This window comes from Anopheles nili, chromosome 2, assembly GCF_943737925.1.
Source record: "Anopheles nili chromosome 2, idAnoNiliSN_F5_01, whole genome shotgun sequence".
NCBI lineage: Eukaryota > Metazoa > Arthropoda > Insecta > Diptera > Culicidae > Anopheles > Anopheles nili.
Genome location: NC_071291.1, coordinates 18,141,889 through 18,164,014, shown reverse-complemented (window position 1 = coordinate 18,164,014; position 22,126 = coordinate 18,141,889). Strand labels below are relative to the sequence as shown.

At 46.7% G+C, this 22,126-nt stretch overlaps 4 protein-coding genes across 4 annotated transcripts; 2 read left to right on the top strand and 2 right to left on the bottom strand.

The window, feature by feature from the left end:
* Positions 1-148: 148 nt before the first annotated feature.
* LOC128731349 (proteasome activator complex subunit 4B-like) lies at positions 149-7,818 on the bottom strand. The gene is made up of 9 exons (XM_053824460.1): positions 7,502-7,818; positions 7,291-7,431; positions 7,107-7,223; positions 6,840-6,977; positions 5,974-6,018; positions 1,672-5,900; positions 1,022-1,556; positions 785-932; positions 149-709 (listed from the first exon to the last, which is right to left on the bottom strand). The coding sequence occupies exons 1-9, from the start codon at positions 7,816-7,818 to the stop codon at positions 575-577; spliced, it is 5,805 nt and encodes a 1,934-aa protein (XP_053680435.1). The 3' UTR covers positions 149-574.
* A 1,003-nt stretch (positions 7,819-8,821) lies between these two features.
* LOC128730499 (uncharacterized) lies at positions 8,822-10,689 on the top strand. The gene is made up of 2 exons (XM_053823549.1): positions 8,822-10,428; positions 10,488-10,689. The coding sequence occupies exons 1-2, from the start codon at positions 8,822-8,824 to the stop codon at positions 10,687-10,689; spliced, it is 1,809 nt and encodes a 602-aa protein (XP_053679524.1).
* A 49-nt stretch (positions 10,690-10,738) lies between these two features.
* On the bottom strand, positions 10,739-14,581 carry LOC128730498 (polyubiquitin-C). Its single transcript, XM_053823548.1, has 2 exons — positions 14,445-14,581; positions 10,739-13,133 (listed from the first exon to the last, which is right to left on the bottom strand). The coding sequence occupies exon 2, from the start codon at positions 13,130-13,132 to the stop codon at positions 10,847-10,849; it is 2,286 nt and encodes a 761-aa protein (XP_053679523.1). The 5' UTR covers position 13,133; positions 14,445-14,581; the 3' UTR covers positions 10,739-10,846.
* A 323-nt stretch (positions 14,582-14,904) lies between these two features.
* LOC128731025 (CCA tRNA nucleotidyltransferase 1, mitochondrial) lies at positions 14,905-16,607 on the top strand. The gene is made up of 5 exons (XM_053824123.1): positions 14,905-14,952; positions 15,007-15,215; positions 15,284-15,567; positions 15,627-16,170; positions 16,254-16,607. Exons 1-5 carry the CDS (start codon positions 14,905-14,907, stop codon positions 16,558-16,560), a joined length of 1,392 nt encoding a protein of 463 aa, XP_053680098.1. The 3' UTR covers positions 16,561-16,607.
* Positions 16,608-22,126: the final 5,519 nt, after the last annotated feature.

Genomic DNA, 22,126 nt, shown 5'->3' with positions numbered 1-22,126 from the left:
GTAAATTCTAATAATAAAACCTCTATTTCGATTTAAAAAACATTACCTCAAGGTTCTTATCTTTCATTTGACTGCCGGCAGCAAGTGTTTTCCTTCAACTACGGAAAAACCATAAAACATACGCACAAACCGATTATTTGTGATTGAATAGTTGTTTATTGAATTCCATTTAAAAACATTTGTCCTCCTTCCAATGTTTCGTTGTAATACAACTATTGCGTCCGCAAAACGATATAACCTAAGGCAACTGCTGATATAATGCCGTGTAAAAAATTACTCCATTTGGAACACCCTGACCACCCGTTAATGTATATCTGGAAAATGGTCTGCACGATGCAGGATAGAACATAGTTCTATTTCCCCTCCGCGATGCAGCGCTTTCTTCGCGTTAATTCAAGACAATCATATCCCGCTATATGCAATGTAACGTACAAACGGTTTAACGGTTAACCTATAACACAAAACACCCACCGCCACTGCAGATCAACCAAAGAGTTATGGAATAACAAAAGATGAACACCTTCCCTAGCCAAGCGGTGCGAACGGACGATCGGCGTACGTTGGCGAAGCAAACTTATGCGTAATACGAAGCAGGGATCGTCAGGTCGCTCAGCACGGCTAGCTGGTCCTCCGTGAACTTCAGCTGATGCACCTCCCAATTGTCGTGGTGGGTGCGCTTGAAGTCACCCATCGTCTTCCGGATGGTGGCCTGCAATCGGAAAGAAAAGCATTAGCAACATAATAGCAAGTTGGTGCTGAGAAAGGTAGCAGGGTCCTTCCATACCGGGATCGGTTGCGGATCGTTCATATGTGCTCCGAGATGCTCGAACACGTTCGGAACGAACTCAGGCACTTCGTACGGGTAGGCGGAGATAAAGGCACACAATCCCAGGACACCGGTATGCCGCGCTAGGACGGCATTCGCTTCCGCACTGCAAGAAAATCACATCGAACGATGGTTAGTATGTATCTCTCAACCAAACCGACTCTCCCTTTGCGGCAAGGACACGAACGAGCATACCTTTCATTTCTGGCCACCTCACTCGAGCAGGATTGCGTTGCCACACGGACGCGCTTGGTGCGGATCATCTTCGTGCGGCACTTGCGCTTGAACAGCTCCAGCAGCTCGTCGGTTGCCGTCAGGAACGAACAATGAACCAACCCGCACAGCACCTCGGCGGCCTTCTCGCGCACCTCTACCACGCTATCTTCCAGCAACCGCAGCACGATCTCCTGCACCTTCGCCTTCCATTCGGGCCGGCTGAGGATGATGGCCATGTTGTAAAACACCTGCACCTGCAGGACGTCGATCACGGCGCGACGAGCCGACCAGAAGGGCATCATTGACACCTCGTCAATTTTGGCCAACGCTACGTCCATACAGCTTGGCAGTGTTAGCGCGCTGGAAATGAACGCCAACAACAGCGTACAGATGTCGCTCAGCTCTTGATCCTGTTCCGAGCGCTCCAGACGGCACGCGATTGGTAGCAGCTCGAAATATTCCTTCTCATTGCCGTTCGAATAGCGATTGAGAGTGTACGTGATCCAGTGTGCGACTATCGAGAGAAAGAGAGAGAGAGAGAAAGAGAGAAAGATAAATAAATGAAATGCATTCATCAGACTATCAACACCAGCCAGCTCCTTACAGATACGAGAGCGAAAATATCTTACCAGTTTTGAACAACCGCACTGCCTTAACATATTCAGTGTCCTCGGAAGCGTCCTTTGAAGCTGCATCGTGCGTCGCATCCGAGCCATCGTCCACCATCATCTCTTCAGTGGTGGATTTCGAGCTGTCCGTTTTCGGCTTCGGAGGTTCAGGATCCTTTTTTAGCAGGATCGCGAGCTTTGGCATGATGCAGGCGATCATATCGCTTCGCCGTGGAAAAATGGCTCGATGCTCATAACCCTCGAACCGAAGGTCACCCTCGAAGATGTTGATCAGCGTATTGCCAATACGCACGCGCAAATTCTGGAACGGATGGTCCAGATTCGGCTTCAGGTAATCCAGCAGCCGGTGCGCGATACTGGCCATGCGCCAAACGTGCTGGTTGAACGCACCCTGCAGACAGTAAAGCCGATTGCAATCGCTGAAACTGCTGGTGTCCTTCAAAGGATCCTCCAGCAGCGCCTCGTGCATCCAATGCTGCTTGGAGGGATCCATCGACTGGGCCGACGTTGCAAAGCAAATGCCCCAGTACCTGTCCGTGTCGACGGTAACGTTCTTCATCGCCAGCTTGATAAGCGGCACCATTTGTGCGTACAGGTCGCGGGTTTTGTCGTATGGCCAGTGCTTCGCCCCACGCATAATTCCCGTCATCACCTCGGCAGCACAACGGTGGTTAGTTTCCGTTGATTTGTCCTCGATCAACCGGCGCAGGTGACACATGAAGCGACCGAGCAGTTGATCACCGAACAACTTCATCAGCATCTTGATCAACACCATTCGTGAGCTGCTGAACTCATCCCGGCCCTTCTTTTCTTCCAGCGACCAGAAGCGCATCAGCGTGTCGACATTGTCCTGCTGGTTGAAGAAAGTGTAAATTAAACGCTCGTGATCGCTCATCTCGTCCACCGTACGATCGAGCTTCGGTTGTTCTGCGCTCGGGGCGTAAATTTTGAAATCTTTCGTCCACCCAAAGCAACCCTCCTGCGAGTACATGTAACGCGGTTCATCCCATTCCTCTTGGCTTTTGGGCACCTTCGCCAAGTCGTACTGCAACCACAGGTTATCGTCTCGGAAGCCAGGCGCAACGTTCGAGCCCGGATTCGGGCCCACATCGGCAACCTCGGTCGCACTTTTGCCCGCATACAAGGCCGCAATTTCGAGCGGATTTTTCACCACCTTTTTGCGCGGACGCTTCTGCTGACGGAAAATGCCCAACATTAGCTGAATGGCCACCTTGCGCTCGATAACAGAATCGTGGATGAGATGCTGCAGCGCCAGCCGCGTCACATCAACGGGATGCTCTGTGAACGGATGGCACAAATTGAACAGCATTGAGGATGCGAGATAGTGATACCGTAGTGGCAGCTTGCTGGTCTCGACGGTCGCCACAATGTCCCTGGCGAGCTGGTGGCACAGCTGCAAGTTACGCTTGTTTTCTCGCTCCCGGGCAGTTTTGCCTGCCAACAGGTCCAGCTCGTCGACGCAAGTGCGCAACGCAAGCGCATGTTCCACCACCTTTTCGCCTATATCCACCTCCAGCAGGTATGTGGGCGAATGGCCGTCTATCATCTTCTTCAGCCCGTCGACCAGCTTCACAATCGACGGTTTCTCCGACAACTTCGACCGCAGCAAGGTTGGCCAAACGCGCGCCAGATACTCCCAGTTATTCTGCGTGATAAGGCGCCCGCGACGCTTGATGAACAACAGGCACAGGATGCCCTTGAACTGCTCGTGACACGTGTTAGCGTCCACCTGCAAGCATTCGACGATCCTGTCCGTCAGCAGACGGTAGGCTTGCGGAAAAAGGAACAGCATTTCGTGCAGCTTGGACTGCGCTTCTATGCGGACGGAAGCGTAGTACGATACCGACAGGTCGAGTAGTCTATTCATGATTTTCAGGTGCGTCGCGGTGAACAAAGGCATACTCAACTCGTCGCGACAGTCCTGTTGAATGATGACGCGGGTTACAATGACTGCGCGGACGTCCCGCTTGCAGCGCATCAGCGGATATGTTTGAAAGCGCTTCGTGGAGTTAAACGTCTTCAGCTGCATTTCGTAGGACGCATTCGCATGCCTTCGCATCATCAGCTTATCGTAGAGGATGATGATCGATTTAAACGCCTGCGTGTCGTCTTCCGATACTTCCAACAACCGATCGTGCAGTCGCATGATCGTGCCTAACATGGCCTTGCGTACGTTTTCTCCATCAGGCATAGTCACTTCCAACCCCTCGAAACCGAGCGTAACGTCCAGCTGCATTTCTTGCGGCTCCACACATGTCTCGAATAGCACTATCGGTTCCTCATCGCTCCAGTTCGGCAGAAAGTTGAAGCACCGTATCAACGCCTGTGCCAACATTAGACTCCGGTGAAGATCGGTACGCGAAAGTGTCTCCTCGCCAGCACTGTAACGATCGAGCTTTGCAAGCAGGTCCGGCAAGTAGCGATGCATTATGCGCTCGCACACAACCCGGGACTCTTCATCGGGCGCGCACCAATTGATCTTGCCGTCCGGCGACATCTTTTCGCCCCATCGCTTCACCGGTACCACCTCCGACAGCGGTTTCTCGAAGCAATCGGGACTGTTGCGCACATCCATAGTCTGCAGCGTGGACATGTTGTTCAACAGATTACCCAGGACCTGCGAGACGTAACGGGACACTCGTTTGCACTTGAACAGCAGCAGTCTATCGAGCGTTGGCAGAAGATCGTCTATGTGGTTTCGCAGTACCTTTGGGTAACCACGCACGAGGTTCACTAACAACACGAGATAGTAATGCAGCTCGTCGTTGTGCTTTTCCAGCTCCTCGACATCGTCGTGATCATCCATGTAGGATCCGATCAGCCCAAGCACATGTGGCAGCAGCACGCGCAAAATCTCCTGCCCGTGGATGCGAGCAAATAATCGTACTAGACAGCCCACCAACTGGCCGGAAACGTTCGGTTCAAAGAGACGATTCTGCACGAAATCTATAACTTTCCTTGCGGCCGAAGCAACGATCTTATCCGATGCCTGACCCATGATGCCATGCGTACACGTCTGCACCAAGGGTTCGAGCAGTGATTCACTCTTTGATCTCATCGTATCCAGCTCGGACTGCTCCATGCGCACGTTGTTCGTAGAGCTATTATCGATCAGCAAAAACAACCGATCGAGATACTGCAGCACAAAGTTCTCAAATTCGGCCGTCTGCTCGCACAACATTCGCTCATCATCCGTAAGGTTCGTGTGAAACTGACCCGCCTGCGAGCAGTCGATGATCGGTGTAAGAAACGACACCGACGTCAGAAACTGGAATGTAATGACAGTTTTCCCCAGATCGTTCCCGTCGATGCCTGGCAGAGTGGCGAAGAACAGCGGTATCACATGCGTGCGGCCCTCGGTGTAGCCCTGATGGCCGGACACTAGCGCCCGGGACACCCCGATCAGACCGTGCAGGGCCGCCGTCAGCTTGCGAGGCTCCGTTAGGGAATCCAGACTCGAGTAGACGCGCTCGACAATGCTGGGAATGATCAGAGCGGGGCGAAGATCAGCCAAACACTGAAGTATCTTGCCCACGTCTTGCAGGTTCATCCGTGAAAACATTGCTTGCAGGGCAACTGGTTTCATGCACTCCACGAACGCCGTAATGCACTCCTCCGTCAGCTTGTGCGTGCTCGGTATGGGACGTAAGTGGTGCCCCTTTCGAAAGCGCTCCATAACGAGCCGATCAGTAAAACACCGAGGCAGTAGAATCAGAATCTCACCCAGCATTTTGAGCCACTTGCCGGTGTTTGCCGGATGCAGGTACGATTCGATCGTAGACATGAACGTGTTCAGATACTTCTGGGCGCTGCTTTGAGGTCCCAGCACCGATACAATCCAAGTAGCGATCGATTCCGGTAGCAATCCACTCGCCCGAACGCCCTTTGCGCTTCGATAGTGAACGGGAAAGTTGATCGAGCGCGTAATGCGCGCAAACATGATCGGAATGTGCGGTTCCCAGTCGATGTAGCCAATGTTCCTGAAGGCAACAACTGCAAACATGGTCATTACATCGCTTGCCCATGGCGGATTGTAATATGCGTTCCACATCGACATCAGCTTGTCGAACCAGAGCTCGTATCCCTGCTCGTAGTTGACAAAAATGTTAAGTATCGTGACTACTTCAGAGCCACTGCCATTATCTAGTGGTTGGATTTTGGGCATAAGTTCATCCAACATCTCTTGAGTAGCAGATGGCGGGAAGTAACTGTCGGACACAGAAATAAAAACAACATTATTGTCATACGCTTCACAAAAAAGGAACCACGAATGATACTTACGGTGTACACACTTGAATCGCACACTGTAAGTTTGTTTCCATCGATCTGCGAATAAGAGATAAAAAAGACCATTAATTTAAATAGAAAACAGATCAGTTTGTATAACATTGGTATTGTAAACGGCACCACCTTGCATCTCATGTAATTACATCCATCCACAAAGCATAAACACCACTTCATCACAGAAGAGAGAGAAAAAACCAAATACACACGATTACGTATGACAATGTAGCATTTGTTAATTTGACTTCAAAACCGATATATGTATTTTTCCTGTTTCCGACATACGATCACCGCGTCTATCCTAATTAACTCGCCGGAAGTTTACTACACCGTTATGCATCATTCGACACCACCCACTCATGAATTCAATCGTAGGGAAGGATCATTCACTTAAGCAAACGGATCACGAATCGAGCTGTTAAGCCTTTGTGCTGCGATGACTGAATGTTTAATGATTATTAGTTTTAGAACCCTTTAACACGCTACTTACACAGGTGAAAAATGTGACAATTGGTTTTAATTTCCATCTTTGCAAATGATATTCAATGACTTCCACAATAACGCTAGCTTAGCCCAGGTGTATCAGTCGTACAACAAACATCCATTCTCATTACGGCCATAGCTTATCAAAATTACCCAAGAGCACACGCAATGTCCTGGATCCCACAAACCAGACCCTCTCTCGTATTATGCTCAGGCTACAAACCACCAAGAGACCGTTACCACCATGGAGTAGTGAGGGTACAGTGAGGGAGGAAAAGACAGCCTTGAATCCACTTCCCAATTCCAATCAATGAACGAGACACAGTGGGAAGCAAGGAATGTATGCGCAGGAGGTATAAACAAAAAGAAACACGATTTACGAATTCTCCGATCCATGAGCATCCATCCCTCCAATGCCGAGGAACTGAGCCATGACTGCCACATCGTAGCCCGTTTCTTTTTCGAAGGCGGCGAACAGTTGTACCAACGGTGATTCTGTGGGTTTGGTATGGTTCTTCCTGCAGATACGCAATCAGAAGGACAATAAATGAACACAGAACGCTCGCTCTGTGCTACTAGCAACTCTGCGCTACTGTGGTTAGAACGGAAGGACATATGTGACGCCATTGTTCGTAACTCCTACTTACGTTGTGGCGTTGTACAGTTCACCTTTTTTGCTAAGACTCGACACTACCAGTATGAACAGGTCGTAGAGTGGTCGCCATTCGACCTGCAGATCCTCGGTACTCAGCCATACACGTTTTCTGCGAAGGAAGAAATAACGCCAGTTATCAGCAACCTTTGCATGCGTCTATAAGCAAGCAAACATACCTCAACAGGAAAAATATTGCTTCACTGATTCTATTTATCGCGCCAGGATCGAGCTTAGGGATCACGAGCATCTCAAGCAGCAACTTCACGAACTTAATGTGATCCTCTTTGGAAAACTTCATGCCATACAGTTTAATGTACCTACAACAGTCAAAGATATTAATTATAGCGTCAAACGGCCGGAACGGGGGAACATCTCTGATTCACTTACGTCACCAAGTTCTTAATACTCATCATGACTACTGGGCCCATCTCACGCATGGCCACCGCCTTGCCCAAGCTGTTCTTGATCTTCTCCAGGTTGGCCTGTGATTCGTCGTCTAGCTTGTCGGCATACGGAAGAAATTTATTGCAAAACAACTCCTTCTGCGGTTTGAAGCCAAGCTTCTCAAAACGCTCGTTTCGTTTGGGTCGGCATTGCTCAATACTGTCGTTGCTTTCGTCATCCATCACATCGACCGAGATAGGACCACTTTGCACGACCGTGCTTAACGACGAGCACGAGTCTGTGGATAGGGACTGCGCCATGACGACGTCCAGACCCGTTGCCCGTGTACCGAAATAGATGGCTTTGTCTGCTAACTCAGATCCGCAACGGCCACAACGCTTTCTAACGATTCACTCTAAAATCAGTCGCTTGTTGTTTGCCTTCGTCAAATTCAGATAATTCGACAAAAATACGCCTTAAATCGATGCTGCGCCGACTGCGACCTTGTGAACTGGTTTGTTGCTGTGTTTTCTACAAGCTCCGCGAATCAGGGCTATTACGTTTTACTGTTGAATATATTAAGCCATCGCCATAAACGAGGAAAGCTGGCTGACGCCAAGATAGTACTACGGCCCTTGCGGGTCAGGCACGCGTTTAAATGTTCGTGACTGCTGCAGCCACGACAACTACACACCTCACGCACAATGACTGGGCAAGTTGAAGTTCGGGTTTTGACTGGAGAAATAACTAATCCACAATTGCTAATCTCGTATGACAAAACAAAAGCCAGCTATTGGAAAGTCATTACGTTCGACATTTTTCCACAGCGGGGATACGGATGGCGTTTCTAGCTGTCAACTTTACAATTAGCATTAGCAGTGCTCCCAAGAAGAATGAAGCTATGTCCCATCCACAGGGTGCATCAAAACGCGTATAAAAACGATTAAAATTCGGACACTGCAACTGAATTTCCTTAATTACCCAATATTCAACACTTTATAAAAATAAACAAAGGTTGAACCTTGAACTTCAAGTTAAACGATGATCTTTTTAATCAATATTGTTTGATTTACTATGAATTGATCGCAAGTGCTTGCAAATGCATGTTTGGCAACATTTATGATTCAAACACCGTTTGACGGAACTCATATGATCGACGGGCATGCCAATGTTTGGATTATGCATCCTACATAATATAAAAAAATCTTGAATCGTAGGTCAGAACGCTTACATATCCTTCTTTTTCTCATCACATCTCCATGCGTATTTCTATTTAATTCTATTCATATTGACATTGCTACTTTTTAGCTTCAACCATCGACAATGCTACGAAAATATATATGCCGTACTTTTGGGTTGCACCGAACCTTATGCCGGGTCAATGGTACGGTGGAGTATTGCACGATCGGAAAAGAATTGCAACCCGCGGAGACGTCGGCCTATTTTGGCCTATTGAAGTCAGCTACCGACGCAAAAGAAGTGCTAGAGTTTCTTCCCGAGCTTACCCGCACCAAACAGGACCGACATGTGTTCACGTTGCCGGCCCTGAAAACCTTATTCGAACTGCTAAAACATCGCAAAAGTACCTTAAGCTCAGAGCAAATAGTGAGACACCCAAGATTTGCGGAATTGTGTCAAAGTGTGCGGTACGAATCGCGCACATTTTCAATGAACGACATCACGGAGTGTTTGAAAATTCTATGCTTCCTAGGGGTGCATACCAACAGTGAAATTATGACCGTGCTGCTGCAATTGATTCGGCATCAAATCAATGATGTAACACTCGAGCATATAGTATTTTTAAGCTTTATTTTAAAGAAGCTAGATCGTACGCCACTAGTCGAAGCACTGCAAATCGCCCTACCAATGCTACTGCAGATTCAAATCGGCTATAAACTAGATCATGAAAATGTACAACAACTAGTCGATCTGCTCGAGTTCGTTTCTCGGCATAAAGTTAACGATCGGACAATTATGAACATCGTAAGCGCTTTGACTCTGCACGGTACCAACCTAAGTCCGGAACAAGCCATTAACGCCCTGAAAGGCATCGCCAGTTTTAACACGTTCCTGCCACAGTACAGCAAGCTTTTGCAGAACATATTTTCGGTTTTAGATCAGGATCTCGACAAGCTGCCGTTTAAAATGCTCGACTTTGCCTTGAAAAAGGTACTCGATAAAAACCTAGAACAATTCCCCATGTTCTACAACGAGAAGTTTCTGAATCGTTGTGCTCAATACGCCATCGATCATGACATTGGTTTGCTGAATGCGTTGTACATATTGAAAAAGTTTAACAAAATATCGTTTCTGCACATCCCACTGTTGGATTATATAGCTGCTCAAAGCTCTAACATTTCACTTGTACCAACATCTGGCATTATTACTATAGTAGCCGGTTTCTCTAACGCTAACTACAAACCGGCCAACTGGGAAACGTTTAAGCAGGAAATTGCGCGCAATTCTACCATCACTACCGCATCTATCCCTTGGATTCGGTACAATCTCGAGCTTCTATCGCTGGACATCTTTAATCCGCAATTACTTTCCCACTGGTTGGACCCCCAATCTCTTGAAGTTAACATGGCACGTAACGTACTGATTGACTATCTGCAGCTTGCTGAACTCGATCAAGCGCTCCGGTTATTGTATGCCGGTCAGTATCATGGTCCTTATGCTTCAAAACAGTTGGTGGAAAAATCCGTCACGATAATGCTACAAAATAACGACCATCCGCTCTTGAAGCCATTGGAATCCGCCTTTGGCGGGCAAGAGTACGTGAGCTCTCAAGTTGTTACTGAACTCGGTCATGTACTTGATCACGTCATCGTTTTCGATCCTGCTGGAAATCCCGTGAAAAAATCGATCACACCGCTTCAAGGCGATGCTGTTATTCGACTCGAGGACATTCGTCATGCAGCTAATAAATCGTGAGGAAATCCTGGTATGCCTTAATACGTACGATTTCACAAATTTCGCTTCTTTTTAGTGTTGCTGTTCTGTTCCTGCCTAGAAGCTGCTATGCAATTAACGTTAGTCGATTACGGGGACGTTTCATTCAGCATGTCAACACTATTCAATCTTTTGGAATTCCAACAGTAACTGTATCCCCAACAATCTGGGATAATTTGGCCGAATTTGAAAGGGTCCCTTTTCTACAACGAGAAGTACAACAAATATTGCAGCAATAACACCTGTACACTATTTTCCGGATCAAATAAAACCAATAACAACCATATATCTAATTCATGCATTCTTTTATTATATCTGAAATTTGTTTCGAACTGTCCAAAGACAGCTAACTATAATTTAGATACTCTAAAAGAACATGCTGTGTCATTTATTGATTCAGTTTCCACCACGGAGACGAAGGACCAAGTGCAACGTCGACTCCTTCTGGATGTTGTAGTCGGACAGGGTGCGTCCGTCCTCAAGCTGCTTGCCAGCGAAGATCAAACGCTGCTGATCTGGGGGAATGCCTTCCTTGTCCTGGATCTTAGCCTTCACATTCTCAATGGTGTCCGAAGGCTCCACTTCCAGAGTGATGGTCTTGCCAGTCAAGGTCTTCACGAAGATCTGCATACCACCACGCAGACGAAGGACCAAGTGCAAGGTCGACTCCTTCTGAATGTTGTAGTCGGACAGGGTGCGTCCGTCCTCAAGCTGCTTGCCAGCGAAGATCAAACGCTGCTGATCTGGGGGAATGCCTTCCTTGTCCTGGATCTTAGCCTTCACATTCTCAATGGTGTCCGAAGGCTCGACTTCCAGGGTGATGGTCTTGCCAGTCAAGGTCTTCACGAAGATCTGCATACCACCACGCAGACGAAGGACCAAGTGCAAGGTCGACTCCTTCTGAATGTTGTAGTCGGACAGGGTGCGTCCGTCCTCAAGCTGCTTGCCAGCGAAGATCAAACGCTGCTGATCTGGGGGAATGCCTTCCTTGTCCTGGATCTTAGCCTTCACATTCTCAATGGTGTCCGAAGGCTCGACTTCCAGGGTGATGGTCTTGCCAGTCAAGGTCTTTACGAAGATCTGCATACCACCACGCAGACGAAGGACCAAGTGCAAGGTCGACTCCTTCTGAATGTTGTAGTCGGACAGGGTGCGTCCGTCCTCAAGCTGCTTGCCAGCGAAGATCAAACGCTGCTGATCTGGAGGAATGCCTTCCTTGTCCTGGATCTTAGCCTTCACATTCTCAATGGTGTCCGAAGGCTCGACTTCCAGGGTGATGGTCTTGCCAGTCAAGGTCTTCACGAAGATCTGCATACCACCACGCAGACGAAGGACCAAGTGCAAGGTCGACTCCTTCTGAATGTTGTAGTCGGACAGGGTGCGTCCGTCCTCAAGCTGCTTGCCAGCGAAGATCAAACGCTGCTGATCTGGGGGAATGCCTTCCTTGTCCTGGATCTTAGCCTTCACATTCTCAATGGTGTCCGAAGGCTCGACTTCCAGGGTGATGGTCTTGCCAGTCAAGGTCTTCACGAAGATCTGCATACCACCACGCAGACGAAGGACCAAATGCAAGGTCGACTCCTTCTGGATGTTGTAGTCGGACAAGGTGCGTCCGTCCTCAAGCTGCTTGCCAGCGAAGATCAAACGCTGCTGATCTGGAGGAATGCCTTCCTTGTCCTGGATCTTAGCCTTCACATTCTCAATGGTGTCCGAAGGCTCGACTTCCAGGGTGATGGTCTTGCCAGTCAAGGTCTTCACGAAGATCTGCATACCACCACGCAGACGAAGGACCAAGTGCAAGGTCGACTCCTTCTGAATGTTGTAGTCGGACAGGGTGCGTCCGTCCTCAAGCTGCTTGCCAGCGAAGATCAAACGCTGCTGATCTGGGGGAATGCCTTCCTTGTCCTGGATCTTAGCCTTCACATTCTCAATGGTGTCCGAAGGCTCGACTTCCAGAGTGATGGTCTTGCCAGTCAAGGTCTTCACGAAGATCTGCATACCACCACGCAGACGAAGGACCAAGTGCAAGGTCGACTCCTTCTGGATGTTGTAGTCGGACAAGGTGCGTCCGTCCTCAAGCTGCTTGCCAGCGAAGATCAAACGCTGCTGATCTGGGGGAATGCCTTCCTTGTCCTGGATCTTAGCCTTCACATTCTCAATGGTGTCCGAAGGCTCGACTTCCAGGGTGATGGTCTTGCCAGTCAAGGTCTTTACGAAGATCTGCATACCACCACGCAGACGAAGGACCAAGTGCAAGGTCGACTCCTTCTGGATGTTGTAGTCGGACAAGGTGCGTCCGTCCTCAAGCTGCTTGCCAGCGAAGATCAAACGCTGCTGATCTGGGGGAATGCCTTCCTTGTCCTGGATCTTAGCCTTAACATTCTCAATGGTGTCCGAAGGCTCGACTTCCAGAGTGATGGTCTTGCCAGTCAAGGTCTTCACGAAGATCTGCATACCACCACGCAGACGAAGGACCAAGTGCAAGGTCGACTCCTTCTGGATGTTGTAGTCGGACAAGGTGCGTCCGTCCTCAAGCTGCTTGCCAGCGAAGATCAAACGCTGCTGATCTGGGGGAATGCCTTCCTTGTCCTGGATCTTAGCTTTCACATTCTCGATAGTATCCGAAGGCTCGACCTCCAGAGTGATGGTCTTGCCAGTCAGAGTCTTCACGAAGATCTGCATACTATAAATGAAAAAGAAATAAATAATTATTAAATACGGATGCTTGCTTGCTTGACGCGATATAAACAGCTCGAACACATTTTGTTCCTACGATTTGCCTGATTAAAGAAGAGATAGAACTTCCTACGATGTAGATACATAAAAAACATGTTATTTAATCCAAATACTTTTCTTGGCTTTGCGACTTGTAACTAAAAATAGGTAAATAATCCTTCTATTTGAACCATCCACTTTGTGTTGAAGCTAGAAATCACAATAACGGTAAGTATGGCGTTACTGAACACTGATGGACTACGAGGTTGTATATCAGAATGAGGCAATTCGCTGACTCATAGAAGCTTCTCGAACAGACTGATTTACCATCGGTTTGCTGTACGTAACGTCAAAGAATGTTTGTTTTTCATTTATACTTGTAAGCTTTCGCGAACGCTTGCAATACAAAAATTCAGTTTAACTAAATTACGTAATTCAGAGTCAGCTTATTTTCCAGATCATATAGTCAAGGTAGATTGCGAAACAGACATTGCACAAGCGAATATGTATGGAAAATGGAATATAAGCGTTATATATTTGGTATATAATAGCTTGTGGAACGGATCTTATTAGGGGCCAAATGCTGACGTAATCCAGGAAACATACATTGTCTATATGAAAATATATATAACAAGCCTGGTAACATTTTACTTTAAAGTTATTGGAAGACATTTTTTAACATCCGCAAATAGTCCCTTTGTTTTAGCAATAGGATGTTCCGCTTCGTCATCTACATACGGGAACAAAGAATCGAACAAAGCAAATATAATTTACGTTTACAGCTGCGCGTTACAGCACATGACGCGCTTCAACGAAATCGATTTTAGATTACTGTAGAAGAAAAAGGATTTCATGCTTTAATTCATAGAAACTCGATAATCGGTATCGAGTTTCATGATGAAATCATGAAAATCATTCGTAAAATTGCTGCGATATAGCAAGAGAAAACCACTGATGCATTCAGTTTTAATCGATTCGCCATTTTGAATGCGTCATAGTTCATTCGCAAACGAGAACAAAGGAAAATTTTCACTGCCTCGTAAAAGTTATCTCAAAGTGAAGCACACAACGAAAAATGACAAATACAGCTTCGGATTGAAACAATTTAACATTATTTTGTGCTCTAATGCGTTCTCAATTCTGCATAAATATGCGATATCGCCTATAAAATGGAACGACCTTCTTGGAACGTTCGAGACAATGATGCCAGAGAAGCGTACATCGAAACGATCGTTCAGAGTCGTTAGAAATAAGTAAACTAAATACAAAAGCTACATACCTTCTCGTTTTTCAACACTCCACTAGTAGTTCAATTTTTTCACTCAACTTAAGATGATGAAATTCACAGCAATTATTTTTTAATCGTTTTAAGCGCTCGGGAGATTTTACTTTTCACTTCTATGCTTCTCGCAGGTAGGAAACTGAATGATCTGAGAAAATTGACTGCGCAGCAGCTACACAGTTTGCTACCCTGATGTTTGACGTTTTCGAACAAACTAACTAGAGATAAGCTGACCTTAATTTTATTTTATTCCTCTCAGGATTTAAGTTCATACACAAAATTCTATTATGACTTTGTCTGTTATAAAGTTATTTATGAAAATAAAATTTATAATAACATTTTTTAATGCAGCAAACTATTTAAAAAAAATTCATATCTTATGCACATCTCTTCTGCAATACCTTGTTTTTACATCTGTCAAAATTCAGAATCAAAACACAAGGCGCCCGATGAAATAATGTTGGCATTTCGGCCGATTAGTCGAAATAATTTCAACTACGTTTTGGTGAGCTTCTGGCACGCGACAAAATTTTGATTTTTCCTCAACATTAACCATTAGCGTCGTTACAGCACATTCAATACTAGCAGATACGAAGACTTCGTTGCACAACGCAGGATGGAAGCACGTGCAATCGCTCGTCCCGATCCTGTTATTAAAATCATCGACAGCCCTGAGTTCCGTTCGATATTCACACAGGAATTGAATGATTTAATTGCACTGTTTAAACGGTACAATTATGAAATCCGCATTGCTGGCGGTGCAGTTAGGTTGGAATATGTTTGTTTAACATCGCTGTATTCTCCATATCTTTATAAAATAATTGTTTCTTTTTCAGAGACATCCTTATGAATATAAATCCAAAAGATGTAGATATTGCCACTACCGCTACTCCAACAGAAATGAAAGAGATCTTCACAAAAGAAAATATTCGGATGGTGAACATGAACGGCGAAAAACATGGCACAATTACTCCTCGGATAAATGACAAAGAAAACTTTGAAATAACAACTCTCCGCATTGATGCAGTTACTGATGGACGACACGCTGAAGTCATTCACACTACAGACTGGTTGCTGGATGCCAACAGAAGGGATTTGACCATCAATTCAATGTTCTTAGGTTTGTTAGAGCGGCAAACATCACAAGCAAGCAAAATCATTTTTATTATTGCTTTTCAGGCTTCGATGGTACATTATACGATTACTTTTATGGCTATGAAGATGTGCTTAAAAGAAAGGTGGCGTTTGTGGGTGACCCTGACTTACGCATCAAAGAGGATTATCTTCGCATATTACGTTATTTTCGCTTCTACGGTCGTATATCTGCGGAACCCAACTGCCATGATGAAGAAACGTTACGCGTTATAACGAAAAATGCACCTGGAATGGCAAAAATTAGCGGAGAGCGAATTTGGCAAGAATGGAAAAAGATTCTGTCTGGAAATTTTGGCATCGAGCTAACGGAAACAATGGTTAAATGTCAATTAGCTCCTTACATCGGTTTGCCAGCTTCACCTAACGTTGACGAGCTTATACGGGTTTCGAAACTGGTTGCAGCCATTGATTCAAATCTGCAACCCATCACTGTTTTGTCAGCTTTACTCAACTCGCCGGAAGATGCTGTTAATCTAAACATGCGCCTCAAATTTACTGTCTACGAACGTGAGTTGTGCTATTTTTTGACACAAAATCGTGATGAAACCGAACACATTGACGAACTATTGTAAGTTATCGCTTCTGCTGTTTTGTTTTTTATGTTTGATATTCATATGCCTTCAAATGTCTCATATGTTCACATTCTTTTAGGCCTTTTCAGCAGCTTTGCCTTCAAACCATAGGCAACGTCAAGCTTAAAAAGGAACACGTCCTAGAATTACTAAAGTACCACGGCAAGCGGAATCTATACCAACAACTGAAGTATTGGTCTATCCCACTTTTTCCTATCAAAGGAATCGTATTAATAGCAAATGGAGCTCCCAAAGGTCCTAAATTAGGCATAGTCATGGATAAATTGAAAATCATCTGGTCCAACAACCAGTATAGCATGACCGAAGAACAGCTTCTAAAGCATTTACCTGCTGTGCTAGAGGAAGTACAATCCCAGAAAAAATAAAGTTACATATTTCATTAATATTCGATGTAATTAATTTTATACGGTACGAATAGAAGTCGTACAATTCAGTCGTTTGTTTAAATATAACTGTTAGCACATTCTAATCGGTTATTCTGTTTTGTTGAAATAACTGAGTGTCGAAGATCCATCCATTAATGAACCAGTTAGAAGCTATCAACGAAACGATAGCTAGATAGATAGATTGCGAAACGGAAAATAATTACTGAACTGGAGACAGCTCTTGAAACCGATTGCAGGGTAACAATCCCAGACGTATTTAGGTTCTGCGCCGGAAAGATGGGTTAGCTTGTTTCCTGTCCATCCTAGTGCTAAAAAGAACCGACGCCCGAAATATAGGAGTGGAAGCCTCTCCTCATTGTTAGGCATGAAATTGAATGCCAACCTCTGGTGGACTTGCCATGTGATAATATTTTCAAAAAGGCACGTATAAGTTATTGCCAGGTTTCGGAATCTTGAGATTACGGCCGGTAAGGGGGGCCTACCACAATATTTAAGAGATTACGTTATCAGAATATATATAATGTTTTGCACATTTTAACAACCGTTATTAAAGAATTCTCCTAGTTTAGCAATTGACATAACACATAAATGAAATAATAGTGCTTGAAGTGGTTAAGTAGTTCGATTACATCCCCCTCTTTTATTGACTAAAAATATCTTTGTACACAGAAAAATATGTAATTTTGAAATTTGAATGGGCGCTTTTGCTCCTCTCGTGAATAACGTCTCGTTTCATTAATGGGCTTGGTATTCAATGGTGAATTCTACATAAATTTCGGCTGGTATGCGTATTTTAATTAATCATTGTATGAAGTATTTTCTACGCAATACTATATCGAGCAACGTCTTTAATATGTGGCTTCCTTTTCGACCATGCGAAATGCTGCATTTGTGTCCCAGAAAAAAAAATTGATTATTCTTGATCACCCGATCAAAGTATTTACTCTATCAACTCGGTGCGCCTAATAAATGTTGGTTTAGCCGCACAAAAGTGAACAAATCAATAATTATCTCGCCAATTCGATCCGCAAGCATTCCTGCACAACTGAAAACGAAATTGGGGGCTGGTTTCCTTGGTTTACCATTCATTTATCCACATTTGTGTATTCAGCGCCTTATGGCTGGCAGCGTTTAAATGGTGGAAAAACGGTTTACCAATAACAGTTTATCCAACTTCATGCGGCGCGTGTTTCGGGGGCAGTATGCGACACGTGGCAAACGCGGCAGCGACCTCTCACAGTGTCTCGAATCAAATTTGTGCCGACTCATTCATCACCGCCAGCCCAGCTAAAGGGTCGATCAAGAAAGAAAAGATAATTATTCATCCAGTTAAGTGCCGCACCGTACGCAGGTAACCAACGTGTTTGCGGCCGTTAGCCAAGATCGTGCGTCCAGGTGTACGAGATGACTTAGTCAAAACAGACGCCGCGGCTCGATGGGTGACCAATGGCCATTGATCCTTTCGACAATGGCGGATAGGGTCGATGATTCGTTCGTTTATTCTGAAAATGTGTTCATAAGCGTATCGAATAATTTCAACGAATAGAGGGCATAAAAAAGGCCACCAAATGTCGCTGTTTGTCTGCGCTGCTGCAAAGAAAGGATTCATACCAAACCTGATCCTTGCGATCCTCGTCTGCATTCGTGCTCGGTTGCCAACATGATCTCACCAGGTGCCGATCGATGTTCACCATCTTCATCTATTGATCTGCAAACATGAACATCATTCCCGGCTGGCGCGTGTTTGTGTTTCCATTTGCGATCCTGTTTTGTCACCTATCGTCTCCTGTCACCGAATTTCTGCACATCTTGCGCATCCTTCCAGCGTGCGTCGAGGAATCCGATCCTTTCCGTTTGCAGAGTGCGCTACTTCGAGCAGCGTGCTGGCAGATTGGTGTGCCAGGTAGAAAGCGGATCGAAAATGAGCATTGATTTCATCGAACCCATGCGGCTGCTGGATCAATACGGCGACACCACGAAGGGATTGATGGAAGGCGAAAAGTCCCCACTCCATGCGGGTCGTCCGGGTTGGGATGCTTTCACTCAGGGATACACACCTTTGCGATGACGTGTTCCGGTTTTGTTTTACAAGTCCACCACCTCGCTGCTCGTGTCAGATCGTCGCGTTTTCCTGCATCTGCCAGGAACCAACCCGTGTGCAATACGCTCCGAAGACACACAGCATGATACCGCACTCATTACCAGCTCGGTTTGCTGGCGCTGGCTACAACGGTGCTGGTGATATAGCGCAAACCGGATCACGTTAGCGTAGCGTCGGGGATCGTGCAGCTGTCTGCCCTAACCCCGACCGATCCTAGGTGAGTTCATTGACACCGTCCCGATCATCTGCCCGGATAAGGTTACCTGTGGCCGAGGGACGGTCGAAAAGCCCAGAACCAGCGAAGGATTCAGCTGACTTTTCGTCCTAATGAGGTGTTGTTAGATATGTATCAGTTTCCTTTGTTTGTGGCTTCAAAGCTGCTCAAAACAATGCGTAAGCGGAATAAATCCGAAGGATAGATCAAAGTAAATGCATCACACTGCAGCACGATAAAATGCATCAAATGCCTGCTGGTGATTAGTGCATGACGAACGGAACGTTGTACAATATTCCTCAATGCTGTTAATTTTAACAGCTGCTTAAAATGATGCACCCACTCCTATTTGTTTACTGTGCCAATTTGTCTAAGGAAACAAAGTTGAGCCATGATGCACTTTTCCCCCTGTATGCCAGCGTGCACCCGAAATCGAGAGCAGTCTCGCCAGGGGAACTATGTGTAACAATGTGACGGAAAGGAAGGAAGCCCTAGTAAGAGTTTAAACTCGGAAAGCAGCTTCGAAATTCCAAAGCACAGCCTGCACCCTACCACACACCACAACGAGTGCCTTAAGGTGCCTGCTCAACAACCTGTCTTCAAGTATGTCGCCGATATCTGCTTACGTCTTACAGGGAACTCGATTTCCGTCCCAGAGAGCCACCGATAGCCGGGTGGTTTGCTCGTATTCGGCTGCTCCAAAGTCGTCACCCTTCGCCAGGAAGAGCGCTTGGCGTCCTGTAGTTTATTTCCCTCGCAGCACCAAAACCGACGCTATGCCGCCGTAGCGTGGACTTAATCACGGAGGGATCGTTTTACATAAGGCGATCAACCCCTCGCGGCAGTCATGCGCACTGGACGGAAGGAAATCCTTCCGCCGAGGCGGGGACGATGGCGCAACTCCTCCTGGTTCGGTTGGTTGTGGTTGTGCAAGCGAACACTTTGGAATTTCCCCTCTTTCGCTCTCGGCTCGTACACACAGCCAGACAGAGGCTACATACAACACAGCAATCTAAACCAGAAGGGACACGGTGGTGTTAAGCAAGCCGTAAACATAAATGGGCTAATGGCACGCGACCACATTTTAAAGCAAAATGTAGCGTCAACTGAGAATGAGAAGAAAAAAAACCCCTTCAAGCGGTACCCTCCTGCGGCATGTCCAAAGGTCCTAGAATGGACGCGTGTACTTGCTTGCTTGTCGCCAGATGCAGCGTGTAGGGCACGCGAGTCGTACGGCTAGGATTTTTAGCCAACCAGCCAGCGTCAGCCAGGGTGCGCTTGCATAATGCATTCTAATTAACGGAAGCGAACTATTTCGGACCGGCCGGTCGAACCGGCGTCGTCTGGGGAGTGTTGTGTTTGGCCGGACCAAGTTCCACGACACGAGTCGCGTAGCACGGGCAAAGGCGTCCGTCAAGGTTCGTTGCTTTTGTTTGTTGAAATCTTTCCTTAAGCCTCACCCTTATTTGCAAGTTGAGCTAGGAAATGGAAATGAACGCGTGCCAACAATCGAGGTAGGCCAAGCCACGAGTTATAGACGTGATTTGGACTGAATTGTTTTATGCTTAGTTCGTTGGAAAATATTATATAAAGCTTAATTTCCACAATTGTTTGTTGTTGGAAATTCCATTGAATAAGTTTCAGCTTTCTGAACAATACTTTGTGCCATGTTTAAATGGCATCATTTTTTAAAGCTTCTCTACAACACTGCTCCTTACGACCGAGGACGTTCCTATTCGTCCAATCTGCCATCCTTGCAAATACCACCAGACTTAGGGTTCAATACGAAGCGGAACGTTTCCGTTTCTCCACGCACAGCTCATGTTTCCTTGGGCAACCTACGCGAAAATTGCCTTCCGTCCGAAACCTGCTTCCTGTGCCGGATCAAAAGATTGCCATTTCTTTGCTCGGCTAATGCGTTTGTGTGTGCAGACGAAAAGGAAAAGCAGAAGTAAATAAACACACACAACCACCACAATCGGCTGTGCGAGCTGAAAAGACGCGCAAGGTACACTGGCACATTGTGTGCGGCAAAGGACGGTCCCTCAAAGAAAAGGGAAACCCCGAAAAGGAGCAGCACGCATACGGAAGAAGGACCGCATGCGTCTCGGTCGTTCCTTCCAGGACGATGGCCCTTTCCGTCGTGCGTGTAGTAGGGGAAGTAAGCGTAAGGTAAAGTTCCTTGCACCTTACGGTACTCCTTGCGGACCGAGTGCCAGACTGCCGCGGTGCCTTTCGTCCTTGTCTGTCGCGGCGTAGGGCGGAGAGTGAAAATACCCCTCGAAGGAAACGCCGAAGACGGGCGACCGAAGGAACAAGTGGACTTTTGTTGTTGATTTTATGATAACCTTGACATAGACGGGCTTCGGACGGCGGAACTCGGTGGTGAAGGAATCTTGGAGCGACGGAGAAACCAAAGGGAAAGGCAAGGAGTCGTGGAAGGATTCGAGTGTGCGAGTTTGTTTGTGCTTCCGCGCATTTCCTGTTTTTTTGGGGGGGGGTCTGTGGGAAAGATTTAGCAGGTCGGTGTGGTGCGGATGGTACGGCAAAGATATGGATATTTTCGTTCATTAGGGTTGAGGATAAATTTAGCAATTATGGCCGTGCATTTTCTGCCGGATAGCCCGGAAAGTGGGAGCCGTGCGCCGACCGGAGTGGCGCAATAACGAGTTCTTACGGTTTGAACTTTGAATATCTCGAGAGCTCTCCACCTTGAAGTGGAGTGTGTGGATTTTTTTTATAACGACTTTTTAGCATTTGGGTTTTACGAAAATTCCAACCAACCGCCGCCGGCGCCGCCCTGCCAGAGATGCAGCTACATTCAGCTCCGATAATTCCGTTACCCAAAAGCTGCAATTTATGGTTCTCGCAGCGCCACACCCCCCTTCCGGTAGGGCAATATCATCCCCGGTTTGGCAGTCCCCGGGGGAAAAGAAAGGACGAGGGGCAACGGGTCGGGCCAGATTTGCGCCCATCTGCCCGATTTCGTCGGTTGCTGCCAACCGACCAACATAATCAACACCGTTCCAGCCGGTTCATGCCGTTCTTGCCGCTACCCGAAACACCAAAGCAAACGGACCGAGATAGCAACAGAACCAGGTGCTTCCTCGAACCGGCCGCCAGCATTCAACATGTCCCCCCGGGTTGTGTGAGCCTACGCACGCGTGTGTGTGTGTGTGTGTGTGTGTGTGCTGTAACGACCGGTTTTCCAAACAGCTAGGGCCCTTACA